The sequence below is a fragment of the Anomalospiza imberbis genome, chromosome 3 (assembly GCF_031753505.1).
Source record: "Anomalospiza imberbis isolate Cuckoo-Finch-1a 21T00152 chromosome 3, ASM3175350v1, whole genome shotgun sequence".
Classification (NCBI taxonomy): Eukaryota; Metazoa; Chordata; class Aves; order Passeriformes; family Viduidae; genus Anomalospiza; species Anomalospiza imberbis.
The window spans coordinates 33,292,671-33,310,038 of NC_089683.1; the positions used below are offsets into that span (position 1 = coordinate 33,292,671).

Consider the following 17,368-nt stretch of genomic DNA (forward strand, 5'->3'; position numbering starts at 1 on the left):
TGTGATGCAAATATAAACCATGGATAGTGTCAAGAAACCTTTGGTTTAATTCCTTCTTTTCTCTTTCATTCATGCACAGCAATCTAAAGTATTTGACATACCAGGTGCAATCAAACACATATAGTTGGGAAAAGGTAGTTAGTATTTAAGAAATGTAGGTTGCAGAACCATTTTAGAAACGTTTTGAGTGGAAGAGAGCCTTAGGTCATGGGGTCCAACTGTGGTAAAGAGTATCATGAGAAGCAGATGGGCTGTCTTAGAGTGTGAAGGAATGAAAGTATTGTAGATCACCAGCTGGGTGTGAGAGTCCAGTGGCCAGCTTGGTGGTGAAAAAAAAAATCTTTGGGGAAAAAAGACAGTGTGGGATGCATTTGTGAGGTGGTGATGGTCCTGGATTGGTAATAAAACGACACTGTACATTGAGGCACTTGTTTTATTTAAATGAGTAATTTGTTCTATTGGCATAAGTAGTTTATAAAACATTAAGTACTAGAAATAGCCAATACTGCACTGTTCTTCTACCAGAAGTCTGACTTCTGGCTAAAAGTAGAAGAGGGCTATGGGAGAATTCAAAAGAAAAGTAAAATCCATTTTAATGATCTGATACAAATTTAAAAATGTTAAGTGCTATATAAAAGAGTCCGTAAATTGTGGTTTCTTGGAAGGCTATGGATAGCTGTCAATCTTGTTGGTCAAGTAGATAATTTCCTATACTGATGTAATACAAGGCCTATGTGATGTAGATAGTCATATAATATAGTATCTTAGTTAGAATCTTGTTGGAAGGGACATTGCAGATCATCTAATTCCGGCCCCCTGCTATGGTGCAAAAACATTTTCCACTAGACCAGGTTGCTCAAAGCACCATTCAACCTGGCTTTGAACACTTCCTGTTGCCTTTGATATTTTTTTCAAATATGTTCCTTGGTGTCTCTTAAAAAAAAAAAAAAATCTTGTAGCATTGAAGAGATCTTAATCAAAATAACCAGATACTAATTTTATTTTTTTAAAAAGGGTTTATCAGGAAAGTAGCTGAGTTCAAGTGATTATTGTTAATCTGAAGGTACTTAAAACAGTTTATACTCCACATTGTTCACTAACTGAAGAATTAAACTGTGTAATGTGAATGTGTGTTCATTAAGGTGTTGATACACTGTCATTAGTATATTCTGAGTGCTTGTGGTTTCTTTGTCTCTGACAAATGACCTTCCCTTCACCTTTAGGGAAAAATAATGTGGAAGACAGTGTTGTTCTGAACTGTTTATTTGTGGGTTTGAGTTTCTAGAATGACTTCTCAACTTGATTTTGGGTTGTGTTTAGCATAAAGTATATCTGAAATATATACTTTCACAAAGTTTATTAAGTTGACTTGACATCTTATTTTAAGATTAATGTACAACTTCATAAAACTTCTGTTAAATCTTCAATAAATCAAGCAAGATTCTCTTCTGGATTAAGATGGGGCTCGTGAATGAGCTTTTTGCTATTGCCTGCCGTGATACTCCCTGACTTCGCACAGCTTATATGACCATGCTCAAATTTGCTATCAGTGCAATCAGCTGGTTTAATTTAACACAATTAATTGCTTAGAATAATTTAGTTGAATTTGTCTGATATGATCTGAAGGATTCTATTTTCCCTATTTTCCCTACAGTACCTAGTACACAGGAGTCTGGACTTCAGAATATAGGTGGAAATCACAGAAGCTTAAAAAAGAATGATTCTAGTGAAAATTGTTCTACTATTACCAGATCTTTATTTAGGTAATGTCTTAATTTCTTATTTAATGTCTTATAACATCATTTAAACCAAAACTAAATCCATACACTACAGTGCTGTGTGTTTTATTTTGTGGATTTTTTGTCTGAGTTTGTTTTCTCTTTTAGGGAAGAGAAGTCACAGGAACTGGGTGCCCTAGTTAATTACCACAATCCATTGAGACCACTAAACAAATCTAACCAGGTAAAACATGTTAAAATTTCTTTAAAATCTTAAACTCTTTATTCTGGTTTACACACGTGATAACTTTGAATTTGTTCTAAGATTTGCCCATTTGGGAGGATTCCTGTTACCCTAGTATCTGATGATGGTGATGACATGGAGGATTCAGATGTCCCACTCACAGCTAGTGTTACGAAGAGGTATGGTTGTTGGGTTTACCTACAGCACAACAGATTTTAATACTCCTTTTCAATGGTACTTTTATTGCATAGTGGAAATGTCAGATGTCAATGTTAAATTTGACCTGAAGGATAGAGAAAAATAGTCATAGTTGCAACAAGTACTGCAGTAACCTACTTCCAGTCTTGCTATGCAAATTCTTTGTATGAAAGCATGTAAAGATGAAGAGAAATCATGTTCTGGCTAATCAGTAAGCTCAAAAGAAATGGAAATTAAAGTGGAAATAAATGTAGTTCAAATATCTTTAAGTTTATGTAGTCCAGGTTTTAAAATAAGAGATAAGACATTCTTGTAATTTTCAAGATATGTTTAAATCCTCATAGGACTAATTTGTATTGTTTCTCACTTTGCTGTCCTAGTGGACCTGCTTTTCTGTATATTTGAAGCTTGTAGCCCAAAGTCTTTCACATAACTACTTTTTTCATCTCATTCACCAAAAAGACTGTTGCTACACTGTGTTGGTATGTGATGTAATTAAGACTGTTACTTCAACAGGCAAACTTCCAGCTCCAAACAAACAGCCTTTGTTGCACCTTTTCCACCACCAGATCCAAAACCTTGTGGCCGTGATTCGTACAGCCTGGGAGATTTGCAGGTAACTTAAATGTTTTTTAAATACATAAAGGAACTCTAGCTATCCTATCATATTAATAAGAAAGATAATATCACCTTTTTCAATTTAAGAAAGAAATAATGTAGCATTTCCCTTTAATCATTTGTGGATAGAAACATTGTGGCTTTTAAACTTGAAAATTGTTATGCCTAATAGGGCATTTTAAAAGAGCTTTCTCTGAACAATACATCTGATAGGAGCAATGGGAATGGTGTTTGGAATGTGATTTATGAAGAGGAGATAAATAAGATTTCAGCTTGACTACAGGACCTCTTTCAACTGTAGTCATGAATTTTACCATGGGAAGGACCCTATTTAATGAAGTCCATTTAACTAAGTTAGTGCTCTATTCAGCCATAAATTACAGCTTTTTATAGAGATTTTTTTTCATCAAAAAACAAATGTCTTACATTACTATGTCTTACATTTTCATGTCCCATGTCCTCATCCCCTAAAAGAAAATTCCAGAATAGAAAGCATTTAGGTCTTTATTATAGAAACTGGATTATGAAAATTCAGAATGTTGATGTATTTAAAAATAGCATCAGTAATACTTGTCTGTGTAACCTGCACAGTTCCCTGAAGCATGTTTGCTTTGCAGTGCACCTGCCATTTAATTACCTTATGGAAATGTCTTTTGTATGTTACTCCTGAGATCGCCTTTGATTCTTTAAGATGCTCTTTATGTTCTTTAGTCTTTACAGGAAAAAACAGCTTTACAGTTGCAGATGTTGGATGAGGGCAGCTCAGAAACAGCTACCAATTCAACTGTAACTCTTAAAACCAAAGTGGATGCAAGTCTTGTGACGAAAAGAGCAGGTAACTATTAATGTCATTTCTGAGTAGGTTGAAACAGAATAAGCACTGAAAATGTGCTGTTCTGTATTTTTTAAAAATGCATTGCTAAATAAAATGTTTTTCAAAAAGAAGTTACTGCATTATTAACATACTTTTGGAGAATGATTCTTAAAGTTCTTTTAAAAACAGTTTTGGTGTATTTCAGAAATACTTCACTAGATATTGCATGGATAAATAGGGATGGTATTAGATTACATTATGTTGTCTTTCTGGAAAATGTTGTAACCAGCTTGGATTTATAGCAAGGATTCATGGAATATGGAATACATGTACTATAACCTCCTATGGTTAGTTGCTAACTACTTCAGTGTTTCATCAGAAAGCTGGTTCCCTAAGTGGCTTTCTCATCCTGAAAAAAGTAGGTGAAAATGTCTAATATTGCAAGAGTTGGATTTAGGATTGTATACGTACATCTGTATTGTAGGAAAGAAACATTTCAGTTGAAAAATTGCAATTTTTCAACTGTGTCCCCTCAGCTCCCCTGTGAACTTTTCCCACTGACTTGCATTGGGAACAGTTTGGGTTTCAGGTGATACTTCCCTGTTTGTGCTTAATTCATGTTTCCAGGTGAGATGTTGTTTGAGGTAGTTCAGTATTTCAGCAGTTGACCTGCACTACGCTGCTCAGCATGAGATGCTGCTTTCTAGTAATTTGAAAAGACAACTTTTCAAGCTTGTGAAGGAACACTCTTAAGCTGTGCTGTTTGCAGCCTGGACTGTCACATCCCACCATTTCACTCTTGTACTACCTGTGCAAAAGGAACTAGGAGACAGAGTGCCAAGTCCCTTTAGGCCTCTGGCTTCAGTCAGTATGCTTGGATTATAGGTTGCCTATTGTCACAGACGAAAGACTTCTATTTTGGAGTATGATAATAAGCTTATCTTCAGTGCTTTATAAACCTGCTCAATATCCGGGGATGTTGTAGAGCAATTTGTGAAGGTACTCTGACTGTGTGTGTTGGTGAAGGAAACAGTTGCATCTCTGTTACTGTTACAGTATTATCCTAAGACTTTGAAGAAAGTTGCCATTTTACTACACTGAATTGAATATGGAGCCTGAGGACTTCATTAATGTCTCTTAAGGCCTAAATCTAGTAAATCATCTGTGTTTTAGTCTGGTCTAGAAAATGAGGTAAAACTATTCTAGAAACTTTTCAAGTGTTGAGTATTGAATCATTTTAATAATCTGGTTTTTGGGGGTTTTTTCCCCAGAAAATAAAGTTCAGCATCTGGAGCTGAAGACACCAGAGCCTGGGAATCTGGAAAGTCAACAGCAACCATCTAGTTTTGGTGAAAGCTATAGAAAGCAGTTGGAACATATTAAACTAAACTGTATTAATGCCAGAAAAAAAATGCCAACTCAAGAAGTGTCACAGAAAAGGTGCTATGGAGAGGTAACAAAGATACGTACTACATGTGTGCTAGCAGCAGCCTTCTCACTTTGAAGAAATTATTTCTGTGTTCATAATTGTGGCTCCTTGTGTGATATTATACCTTGCTTTGCCCTTTGTAGGGAAAACAAACAAACCTTGAACAGTCTGCTCATCCTGTTTCAAGACGATTATCACCATCAGATGCTGTTTCTAAGAAAAGTCACCCATCACATGTTCATGGAACACCAAGTACCACCACATCTAATGATTATATGGCCTGGTAAGCCTACTATAAGATGGTAGTTGATCTCTGGAAATGTTTAAGCAGATTTTTACAGGGTTTTTAAAAATTTTTCTGTTCAATAGCAAGCATTCCAAATGCTTCTGTAAAGTGTCTGACTTTGAGATTCAGATTGCATTTAGGGGACCTTTGCCTTTTTGGACAGCTTTTCAACATTTGAATGTTTACCATCAAATCAGTAAGTCCCTAGTAGAGCATTTACCTTTTTCACTGATCTCTAATGCGTGACACTTTCTTTTGGATAACTATGTGGCTGACAGGCTTCTTAGATTGATAACTATATATCAGTTTATTTCCCATGATGCAAGTGTCTGAGGTTTTTTAAAAGCAGTTTGAGAAATCCAGAGGCTGGCAGTATTAAGCACTTAATGTTAGGAAATCATAGCATTTGTTTATCCATGTTACCTTAAATAAGGCATAAACCCCTATGCCTGTGTTGGCAAATCTTTCCAATTATATGATTACTTACTGTTTTCATAAGTCTCTAGGATGAATCATACAGGTCAAGGCTGTATGCTGAGTAAGCACTGTTGCTGTTGGTAGGACCTCTGTCTCTATAGCTGTAGAATTCAGAGTATATGTAGGGCATGAACCACATAATTTCATGAAGGATCATGATAATAGTCCTTGATTAAATTCTCTTTACTTAGTTTATACATGCTAAATATGCAGAATTGCTGAGTGTTTCTGTATTCAAATAAAGTCATACTTTGCACTGCTTTTGTCCTTTTTTTTTTTTTCTTTTTTACTTCTGTGATTTTACTCTACCAAATAAATCCTAGTTATATACACTTTTTCCAGTTCTGATCTTGGCATTAGTTTCTCTAAATATGGTGGGGGGAAAAATAAAGTATGTTCAGAAATATAACTAAAGAGATGGCAGACACATCAGGAGAACAAATTAAAAAAAACCATAGGATTTTTTTCAATCTTTAGTTTTCTTAAATCCATGATCTTTCTTCTCATACACAGTGTAGCTAAAGCTCTCAAGGCAATAGTGAGAGTTTTTGAAATTCTGTCTCAATATACTTACTTTAAGAAATAGCTAATCTAAAAAGTTTTTGAATAAATAACAATAAGCTGAAGAAGAGTAACTGGCTCAAACTCTCTTATAGTCAGCTCTTATAGCTTTATAGTTCTTTCACTTTTCAGTTGCTGGGTAGTGCCAGCTATTGTCTGAAGATAGTGAGTTTGTGTTTTTAAAAACAGTGTATTTTTAAAGTTTCAGTGTATTCCTAAAAGGACTTCTAAATGAAGAAGTTGAAGTGGTCTTAATGATAATTATTGAATGAAGTGGAGGCTTGGGCTATTGCTAGTCAATAGGGTTTAACTTTCAATAAGTTAACAAGAACTTAACAAGAAACACTGAAGATTTCAACTTTGTTAAAATAATCTTAAGAAAATACAACTAATGCAGATATTGTTAATTTTTTTTTGTTAGTTTCAACACACCAGTCATAAAGGACAGGTTTCTACCAGGATGTCAAATTTCTACTCCCTACAGTCAGTTCCCTTATTATTTACCACATACTCCAGCAACTCCATTTCAGAATCAAGCTGGCTTGCAGGTAACAATTTTCTGTCATTCTTTAGCACGTATTTTCATTGGGAACTACTTTAGGTAAAATAAATGTGTATATCTTTTTTTTAATCTGAAGTTGCTGTTCATCTTCCTGGATGAATAATGGAAAGTAGTCTAGTATTCCTAAAATAACTTTCTTTGTGTGTATGTCTGAATTTAGATGACCTAAGTCAGGTGCTGAAAAATCAGTTTAATTTTGTCAAAATGCTGGAGCCTTTATGTCTGCAATCTAAGCCTTTTCAGATCCTACTTAATGACAGAGAAAAGAGCTAGAGCCTGTATTTTTGTTCTGCAGTGCTTTTACAGTGGTAGTAGCCAATATAGTACCAATAAAGAGAAGTAGTGTGTTTGAGTTTGAGGGAGGTTAAAGATTTTCTCCTCCATTTTTGTTAGATTTTACAAATTTTGATACATTTGTTGTGACCTGACATAATGTAAAAATGGGTTACCTTCGATGTGTTGCATATTCAGGTAGGAATCTTCCCAGTTGCAGATGATACTGGGGAATAGGTTTAAGCTTCCTACCAGAGGATAAATATTGATAAATTAATAAATCAAGCTTGAGGCCTTTCTGTGGCTTGGTGTAGCAGATATGGGCAACGCAGGCTGTTTGAACTTCACATTACTGCAGTCTTCTAGCTAGTAATGAGCTTCAAATATAATGGTAGATGATTTCAGTACAGCTCTTAAGTTTCATGCTGAGACTGAAAGTCTCATGGATAATGTCGTTTCTGATGTTATATGTAAGGAGGGAGGTGTCTCTAATGATCTGGGAAGCCTTATTAAAGAACATCCTTTCCTTGATATCCAGTGTGAGGAGCATTGGCACCTTTTACAAGGGTGCAGTGATGTCACATGCCAAATGATGATCAGTATATGGGGATCTAGCTTTCATTTGAAGCTTTTTTTACTGCTTCTAAACAACTTTATCTCCTTCAGAAAGAGCAAGACAATTTAAAGCATTTTAACTTAATAAAAAGTAGAGCTCTGTTGCATGTACCAATGGTTATTTCTTAACCTTTTCTATGTGTACACAGGTTCCAGCTTCTGTACCTTCGCATGAATGCCTTGTCATCAATGGAAGAGTTTATACAGTGTTAAAGCAAATAGGTAGTGGAGGCTCGAGTAAGGTAAGGTGCTCCTTTATTCTTTTAGGCAGTCACTCATTTACACAGTAGTACAATCTATTTTAAATACACATTGAAATCAAGTAATGAGTGCCTAGTGTTAACACGTACACAATGTTTGACCCAGGGAATTTAGAACTTTGCGGATTTAGTGCCATGCTTAGACTTTTTGCTCTTGAAGATAATTTCTATGGTAAACATTAAAATTCCTGGTAGAATCAGCTCTTCTGTTATAAGAGATGTACTGCACTGTGTACATCCTAATGTGAGAGGCTGTTGTTTAGAGCAATATGACTACACAGTTGGGAAATGGGTGACTTGTAAAGCTGATTGAGAGCCTGAAGGAGACAGACCATCTCCTAACTATTTCTGTAACTTGTGTGAGTAGTTGTAGCTATGTCAGAAGTGGTGAGTGAGCTGCTTTTTACATGGAAATTTTGGGTTATGGGAGCTTGGGAAACAATATTGGCAAAATCTCTTGTGTTTGTTATAGGTCCTTACTTCCTTAACAGCATAAGCAGTTTAGCTGGACGTTGTGGGGGACATACATGAAAGGCCTTACACAAGTCCAGATGGATGACATCTGTATCTGTTCCCTTGTCCACTGATGTAGTCCCTCTCTCACAGAAGGCCCCTGGATTGGTCAGACTTGCATGTGGTGAAGCAGTGCTGGCTCTCTCAAATCACCACCCTGTTCTCCATGTGTTTTAGCATAGCTTCTAGGAGGATAGCTAATTAACTAATTACTTAAGAGGTCTTTCCCTTTGTGAATCCATGTTGACTGTGTCTGATCATTGCATTTCAGTAGTACCCAGTAGGATATTTTCTGTAATTTTTCCAGCAACTGAGGTTAGGCTAACAGGTTTGTAGTTTCCTGGGTCTTCCCTCACATCCTTCTAGTCAATTGGACTAATATTAGCCAGCTTCCAGTCAGCAGAGAACTCCAGAAAGAAGAGCTCTCTGTGTTGCCTTTGTGTGGTTGTAGAATGAGGTAGGATGGCAGGGGCTTTTGTGTCACTTTATCATAATCTGCTTAAAACGGGGCCAAAATAGATCACATTATGCGTGGAGTTTTGTGTTTAAATATAGCCAAGGATGGAGATTTCATAGCCTGTCTGGACAAGCAGTTTTCCTGTTGGACTATATGACAGTGAAAAAAATCAAAATATCCAATTGTAATTTTTTTATTGTTAGCTATGTATGTTGCATCTCATACTTTGATGGTTCAAAAGGAGTCTGTCGTACCTTCCCTTTAAATAGCCGAGGACAGCAATAGGATTTCCTGCAGCCTTCTCAAGTTAAGACTGAATGAGACTTTGTGCTTTCAACCTCTTCTAATGTGCCATGTGATCTAGCCTCCAAATGATTTTGGTGTAACAAAGTGAATGTGTGAGGGCAAACCAAACCTCTATCTCTGGGAGTGTTATTTTGTAGTCTTTATCTTAGGAACCATGCAGACTCATGATGTACTACACCTGGTGAAATATGTGTCACCAAGATAACTTCTGATAGAGGGTTGCTTCTGTTGTAACTGTGTCTTTCGTGATTTTATCATGCTGATTGTATGAATTTTTGTATTGTTTCTTCCATTTGAAAAGGTATTCCTTGGTATTCTGGCTGAGTTGAGATGAAGTACCATAGTACATCGGAATTAGGGATGAATGAAGGTATTAACTGATACTGTTTTGCAGGTATTTCAAGTACTGAATGACAAGAAGCAGCTGTATGCTGTCAAATATGTGAATCTAGAGGAAGCTGATCAACAGACTGTTGAGAGCTATAAGAATGAAATTGCTCATTTGAGTAAACTGCAGCAACATAGTGATAAGATCATCCGCCTTTATGGATAGTGAGTAAATGCTAACTTTATGCAATCAGTATTTCTCTATAAAAAGATATTTCCTTCACTTTTAACATACGTGTTTTATTTTTAGTGAAATTACTGATCAACATATCTACATGGTAATGGAGTGTGGAAATATTGATCTCAATAGCTGGCTTAAAAAGAAAAAAAAGATGGATCCATTGGAACGAAAGAGCTATTGGAAAAATATGCTGGAAGCTGTTCACACAATCCATGAACACGGTATTCTTAAATAATTCTAGATATTTGTATAGGATTTAGGGCAGATAATAATGGATCTGGTTTAATTTTGGAGGTGGTATTGTTTTTAGTGTTGGTGTAATCTTAGTGATCTTCAAAGATGGGTATTTACTGTATTTTTAAAAAAGCAGTGAAGCAAAAAACCAAGGTAAATCTTGATCCAGAGATAGACTTGGCTAAGTTGAGAAGGATCTTACAAATATCACTGTTTATGTAATGCTATCTGTTTTCTTTCAACAGCCAGGATTTTTTTTCTGGTTCAGACTACCTCGTATACTCCCAATTCCACTTGTTCTCTCTTAGACTCAAATTTTAGCCACTCAGTCTCTCCAGATGTAGCTTTGACATTAATGACAGCTCTTCCATCTTTACTTTGACAAAGTGTTTCAGCTTTTTCCTAGAGTTCTTCAGGCCTTCCTCTCATCTTTACCTATATAATAGTGTATGTATCTATATACTGTTTGTCTGTGTAGTATAAAGGAGAGGGCAGACTTGGATCTTTTCCTATATAATAATGAAGTGAAGACTAGTAGCAGAAAGCATCATCTATTTTCAGGACTAGAGCATTCAACAATATAGCAAACAGCAAGACCTACTGAAATTCAGGGTGCATACATACATACGATGTTTTGAAAAAAGACAGTGATTTTTGAAAAATATCACGATAGATTGGGTTGATCATGTACATAGTAACCAAAATTCATGTTACATTGTGCAAGTAGAGTTTGTGAGAAGCTAGTTGTGTATACTCCTCAGTGAATGGTACCTTTATTCAGACTAAGCAATATAATTCTTCTATTTTCACTACCTGCTTAGCTAATTAAAGAGAGAATTAAGGCATGGACAGGCCACTGAATTGCTCCAGAGCAGCAATCCAGTGTGGCCATGCGCACACAAAGCTGGAGTGTCTGTCCCAAACTGAGACAAACTGTGCAACTCAAATTTCTTGGAGTTGTTCTGGTGTACCTGCAGGTTTGAATAAGTAGCAATTCTAACTGTAAACTTATGCAAGTGAAGAACTGTTTAGGAAGAAATGGAAGCACTTTTATGAAATCTGCAGAGACTCAAATAAAGCCAATCTGCACCTTCTCTCTGTGCAAGGGTTATGGGAGTTGAGTAATGCTAACCCTTGTGGTGGTAATTTGGATTTACTTTAAACTCTTTTTTACAGGCATTATTCACAGTGATCTGAAACCAGCAAACTTTCTGATAGTTGATGGAATGTTAAAACTAATTGACTTTGGTATTGCAAACCAAATGCAGCCAGATGTGACAAGTATCATTAAAGATTCTCAGGTGAAATACTTCTGGAAAATTCATGTTCATTTTTCTGTCAAGTACGATTTTGATTGTAATAACCTCAATTACTATTGAAATTTTATGCTGAATAGTTTTATATGTGTATATGAATATTCATGTGTACTGGTTTTTACATGTTTTTAATTAACAGAATAATAATGGCATTCAGCCTTAATAGAAACAAAGTTTTAAGATGCTTTTCAGTGTTTTGGGACAGAAATCTAAGCTTTTATTAAGTTAATTAAATTTAATGCATGCTTTGTTTAAAAGAATATTTTTTCATTTTTATGGCTAGGCTGGCACAATGAATTACATGCCACCTGAAGCAATAGAAGATAGGTCTTCCTATGGAGAAAATGGCAAGCCTCGTTCTAAGGTAGTATGATCTTTTTCCTCCTATTCCCTTCATGTTAAGAAGGAAGTAATTCAGTCATGTATCTTCAAATGTGTTTTTTTCAAAATCTTCCACTGAAACTTGAACATAAACCAATTTACTGTGCCATGATGATGGTGTGCAGAGTTGGAAGGTTAAGCCTAATCTCCCTAACTACCTAAAAGCGTTTGGCAGATGGTGTTTAGAAAAATGTAAGTGCTCAATTACTGAGTAAAACTGAAAGTAAAACAGAGGCACAGGCTTGGGCATTTTAGGGCCACATGTATGAGTTCACTGTATCCTATTAATTTTTCTCTGCTACAGAGTATTGTGTATTGTAGAAAATTTGTTAACATCACCAGGGCAATGGAACATGAATGATGAGAAAGGTTCTGAAGGGAAAACATTTTTGACTTTGGCAGTCAAACTTCAACTGAGGGTTATGTGGTTTGGTGAAAAAGTATTTGTATGTACATGAAGATTAACTTTTTAACAGTTGAATGGAAGTATTATTGTCTAATTAAATGCAGTCTTGTCTTTCTAAATAGTGTATAAAATATTTTATAAGTGGATTTCTTTTTTAAGGATTATAATTTCTTACCTTTTGTACTTGTAATACTGCATGCAAAGTGCAGATTTGTTCAGCTCATCTAAGCAAAAAATCTAACCATTGTGCTGGGAGTCAGGTTCTCTGTATGCATCTTTCTCCACTTCCCTCCTCTCCCCTCTCTGTGCTTCTCTTAAAGTGCTTCAGCTTCAACAGGACAATTGCAAAGTTGTCCTGTAAGGAACAGCCTGAGTGTCGGGTTGAAATATGGATCTGAATCCTTCAAACCCAGGGGAATTGAGTTGTGGCTTTCCACTTTGGAGACATAGCGGTGATCTCTCACCATTTCCTGGATTTAAATAATTTAGTATGTTTTTACTTGTATTTATTTTTAAATCTGAAATTAGAATCCTGCAGTTTGACTTGTTGAGGACTAACTTTAGGCTTCAGTTTTAACTTAGCTCTTCAAGTAAGTTGATTTTTCAAAAATAATTAAGAATAGTTTTCTTATGGAATATCAGTGAAGGAAGCCACATCACTGTCTTAGCAGATAATGGCATGCTGCCTCGGTGATTTTGTATAATAGTAACAAAGATCTCTTATACAATGAAAGCTGTACAAATACATGATAAATTGACTGAAGGGCCAGTTCCTTAAGTAGAGAGTAATGTTAATTTTTTTTTTAAATGCTAGATAAGTCCCAAAAGCGATGTGTGGTCACTGGGCTGCATTTTGTACTGTATGACATATGGAAGGACTCCATTTCAGCATATAACAAGTCACATCAATAAAATGCATGCTATTGTTGATCCAAATTATGAAATAGGGTTCCCAGATATTGCTGAGAAGGATCTTCAAGATGTGCTGAAGGTAACTGTTCTTTTTGTTTTAAATAATGGTAATTTCTTTAGAGTATATTTTCTAAAACTGAATGAGTTGTGCTTGAGAGACTTTTTCCACAAAGAGATGCTCACTGCTACTTGTAGTAACAGGCCTTATTTTAAAAGAAAAATGAAGCTAGAGCTACTTCATGTAGTTTCCATATTAAAGGCTCTTTTCAGCTCAATACCAGCTAAGTAAGTACTGAAAGCAGTCTGACTTAAGTCCTTTGGTCCAACAACCAAATACTGTTAATTCTCATGACAACTCATAGGCAAAACATTCTTTCTCTCTTTTTATTTGCAGCGCTGTTTAGTAAGAAATCCTAAAGAGAGAATTTCTGTTTCGGAGTTGCTGGTACATCCCTATGTTCAAATTCAAAGTCATTGTCAAACAGGTACATTTATTTTAAAATACATTTTTATTAAATAATATTTGTAACTATGCTTTAAAAAACACTTTACTCTTAAATGTACTATGAGCTTGGCAGTGTGATTCAATTTTCTTTGGCACCTACATCTGCTTCACAAAAGACTTCAATATTTTAATTTTTGAACTTCTTCCAAACTGTTCTGGCAATTTTTACACTGATAATGTATACAATTTCAGCATAACTATAAATTAACTGCAGGTGTCCCAAATGCAAAAGGAACAACAGAGGAAATGAAACGTATCCTTGGCCAGCTTGTTGGCTTGAATTCTCCCAATTCTATTTCTAGAGCTGCAAGGGTAAGTAAATTGTCTTTTCTATTTTGTGTACTAGTACATGCTCATGCAGACAAAGGTTAGAATGCTCAGTAGTGAAAGCTGAAACTATATATATATATATGAAATCTTTAGCCATAGCTGGAAAAACATTGCATATCTTAATGCTTTTGTTTGCAAGGATGCAGAATCTCTTTACATTCTTCTGAATTGGAAGGGTTGAAAATGATGCCAGTAATATTTACTTTTAATTTTTTCTTTCCTTTCCATCTCCCAGTAGATCTGCTTTGCTTTTAATCTGCCCCTATGCATCAGTCTTCTAATTTAAGAACCCTCAATATGGAGGAATTATCTAAATTGATCTGTTAAGTGTACACACTTTTGGACTGCAACTGTTCCTGGAAGTTGCCGAACTGTTAATGCAGTGCTATGTGTAAATTAGTTCTGGTGGGTTGAAGTATTGCAGCCTCTCTTGCAGTTTATTGCCTGAAAGAGATGCTTGATAAATCTTCAACTGCTCTTTCTACCTGTGTCTTAGAAGTGATGGTGGTAAAGTATACATAAGACCTTGAGAATGCAAAGCTGCTTTCATGGGCAGGAAAGCAAATTCAATGTATATTAAAACTAAAGGAGTTCATACATACACTTCTAGTTGCACTTGATCCGTTTTAAATATGAAGGTGAACAAGTAGTTAGTCTGCTAACAAAATGGTGATGTGGCTGTTTGTGGGCATCTGAGTATCTCATGTAAAGTTTGCATGGCCCCAGTACACAACTCTCCCCTTCCATGCTGGGGTTTCCATAGTGGTGGCATTTAATAGAGTAAACTTGATTTTAGGTCTTTGCAGCTCATTTTTCTCCTGACTTGTGAAGCTCTGTAACTGCCCAAACTACTAAGTCAATATATGTATTCTCTTCTGGGCACTGCACTGCATTACAGCTGGTACAACTAAGCTGTCTTAAATGTGTTTCTATTTTTTTATTTGACAGAGCAATTTTAGTATGGAATATTTCAGTATGTGATGATTTATTTCAAGTGGTAATGTTTGTTATATAGTTTGAATCCATATGGAGTGCAACTGTGTTCACCTGAATACCCTGTGTGTTTGTTAACTTGCAGACTTTATATGAACAGTGCAACAGTGGTAAAACTCTTGATGTATCAGCATTTGCAAAACCTGGAAGTCAAAAAACATGGACAACAAAATGATGTACTACTGTTCAGGAGGCAACAGATGTCTGGTCTGTTCAAAAAGTATTTTGTGCTGCTAGCTTTTAAAGGACACTTAGCATAAGGTTTGCATTTTTATATGTTCTTTGTGTTCTTCTGAAAATGATTGCAGGTCATTAAAAAGAATTTAATTGAATGCTTTTTACTGTGGGCTCTTTCACTCCTTTCATGCTGCTTGGGTTGAGCAATGACAAAGGCTACTTGTTGATTATGGTCTATGTTACTTAAAAAGCACTACAGTGTCTGGAGTACAAAAACTTACATGAGAATCTTTTAAGATGAGATCTTATGAGAAGCTAATATTAAGAAATTCCCCAAAAATGCCAATTGATGTACATGAAAAACATGGAATACCTTTTGAAACATCTCCTAAGGCAGGAACAGAGTGCTATGCTGTTCTGTCCTTTGCTAACACACACCTTGGAAATGAACACTCTGTATAAACCACCAGATACAATATTGGTAGATGCATGTAAATGTCACCCAGTTTTTGAGCTGTTCCTGTGGTTAAGTGTTACAAGGGAATAATCAGTACTGTGTTGAACTTATGTGAATAAAATGGCTCTTGTTGTATTAAAAATGCTATTATAAGTGTAGTCTACTTTTCAAATTTCAAAATAATAGAAAATCCTTCAGGATTCACAATGGTAATAAATTACTAATTTGGGTTTTTAAAAGCATTAATACTAAGCATTCTCTAAAATGTAGTGAATGTAAGAGAAGTGGATTTTACATGGTTGTTATTGGATTGGTCAGGTATTAACTGAATCACATTTCTGTTGCAAGTGTATGTTCATACCTGCCCTCCTTTGTTTTGGGCTAGCTGTGATTGTCCACATTGCACAGGGAGAGTGACCAGAGTGGGAAATATTCCTGATAAGGAGGAGGGCTGAAGCAGGGATAGAGAATGTGTGCTCCACTGTTGTGTTGGAGCACACAAGAACAACACATCTCCTTCCTAACAGCAAAGCTGGAATGATAAACTTAAGGTGTTGGTCTCACTGTCATTATGTGAAACAGGGTGTGGAATCTCAATTAGTCATCTGTCAGGATGGGGGTAGTTGTCCCATATTTCTAGTGAAAAACGTTTGTTCCCCATAGTGGTCTTGTTCTTGCCCGTTTTATTAAAGACTTAGTGTTGTTACTGCAGTAGTTCAGTGGTATTTCAGGCATAAGGAGTACCTATGCTAATTGTACTCCACCGTTTGTTTATAGTTTGTTATATAGATTTTAAAATTTTCAAAGTTGAAGCCAATGAAGAAAAAATTTATTCTGCACATTTCATAATCTAAACAGTTTGAGAGACTGCTAAGGTATGGGTACTGAAGCACTTTGTCTTTCTCTAGAAGTGGGGTAAAGAAGTATCAGCATCTTCAGAGAACAACTTGTGAAGAAAATCTTTACTCTGCAGAAATGTCTTTTCAGAAAGTTTCCCAAGTACTTGTCTAGATTACAGCTCTTGAAATTTTTTGTCATTATTCTAATGTTGCAGTTGTCAGCTTTTGCTGTTTTGCTTCTCTAGTTTGTGTTGAATATTGAGAAGCTGTGCTACATTACTGCACAGTAGTGCTACAATAGCTACAGCTATTTTTCTTTTGTAGTGTATGGTTTATCAAACCTTTCTCTTATTCCACAACTGTTGAAGAACCCACAGGAAATATAATTGGCATGAGAGGGAGCTTATGAAAGCCTTGGGGCTGATGAGAGGCACTGGGTTGTTATCAGTCATACCTGTTAAATAATTTTTTTCCATTGCAGATGGGCAGTTGATTTATACTCCTTCCCCACCTCAATGACATGCTGCAGGATGTCTGTCTACCTTGGTAGCTGCCACTTACCAGTCTTCAATCTATTCCAGTTTTTTTTTTTTTCTGCCTTATAGACAACTGTTTCCCTTTTCACGTTCTGCTGAAGTCTTAAAAGCATAAATGAATTACAGAAATGTTGTGTGATTAGCTTTAAAGGACAAAAAATAACAATCTCAAATGTTGGGTAACAGGTAACTGCTAGAAGCTTTTTCAAGGTGACAAAGTGTCCATCCTGCATTAGTGTCACCCTCAAGGCTGCATTTTGGGGCAATTATATATAATGGAGAGAGAAGATGGCTGGTAAAGCAGAGAATGTCTCTGTAAAAGTTGTTACTGGATACATGTACAGTATAATACTATATCAACTATGTGAAGTGTACAAAGGTAA

The 17,368-nt window shown here is 35.8% G+C and overlaps 1 protein-coding gene across 2 annotated transcripts in view; it reads left to right on the plus strand.

Moving 5' to 3' along the window:
- TTK (TTK protein kinase) overlaps window positions 1-15,752 on the plus strand; it is a 29,519-nt gene extending 13,767 nt beyond the window's left edge. The window contains exons 7-24 of one of the 2 annotated variants that reach the window (XM_068183919.1): window positions 1,655-1,763; window positions 1,887-1,962; window positions 2,044-2,141; window positions 2,677-2,776; window positions 3,490-3,613; window positions 4,864-5,045; window positions 5,165-5,304; window positions 6,767-6,893; window positions 7,945-8,037; window positions 9,726-9,883; window positions 9,969-10,120; window positions 11,310-11,434; window positions 11,733-11,813; window positions 13,051-13,227; window positions 13,543-13,633; window positions 13,868-13,965; window positions 15,062-15,196; window positions 15,297-15,752. In XM_068183919.1, the coding sequence (XP_068040020.1) occupies window positions 1,655-1,763; window positions 1,887-1,962; window positions 2,044-2,141; window positions 2,677-2,776; window positions 3,490-3,613; window positions 4,864-5,045; window positions 5,165-5,304; window positions 6,767-6,893; window positions 7,945-8,037; window positions 9,726-9,883; window positions 9,969-10,120; window positions 11,310-11,434; window positions 11,733-11,813; window positions 13,051-13,227; window positions 13,543-13,633; window positions 13,868-13,965; window positions 15,062-15,151 (2,021 nt within the window). In that variant the 3' untranslated portion in view covers window positions 15,152-15,196; window positions 15,297-15,752. Of the gene's footprint in view, window positions 1-1,654; window positions 1,764-1,886; window positions 1,963-2,043; window positions 2,142-2,676; window positions 2,777-3,489; window positions 3,614-4,863; window positions 5,046-5,164; window positions 5,305-6,766; window positions 6,894-7,944; window positions 8,038-9,725; window positions 9,884-9,968; window positions 10,121-11,309; window positions 11,435-11,732; window positions 11,814-13,050; window positions 13,228-13,542; window positions 13,634-13,867; window positions 13,966-15,061 lie in introns of both variants that reach the window. The other variant, XM_068183918.1, reaches the window with a different exon arrangement.
- Window positions 15,753-17,368: the final 1,616 nt, after the last annotated feature.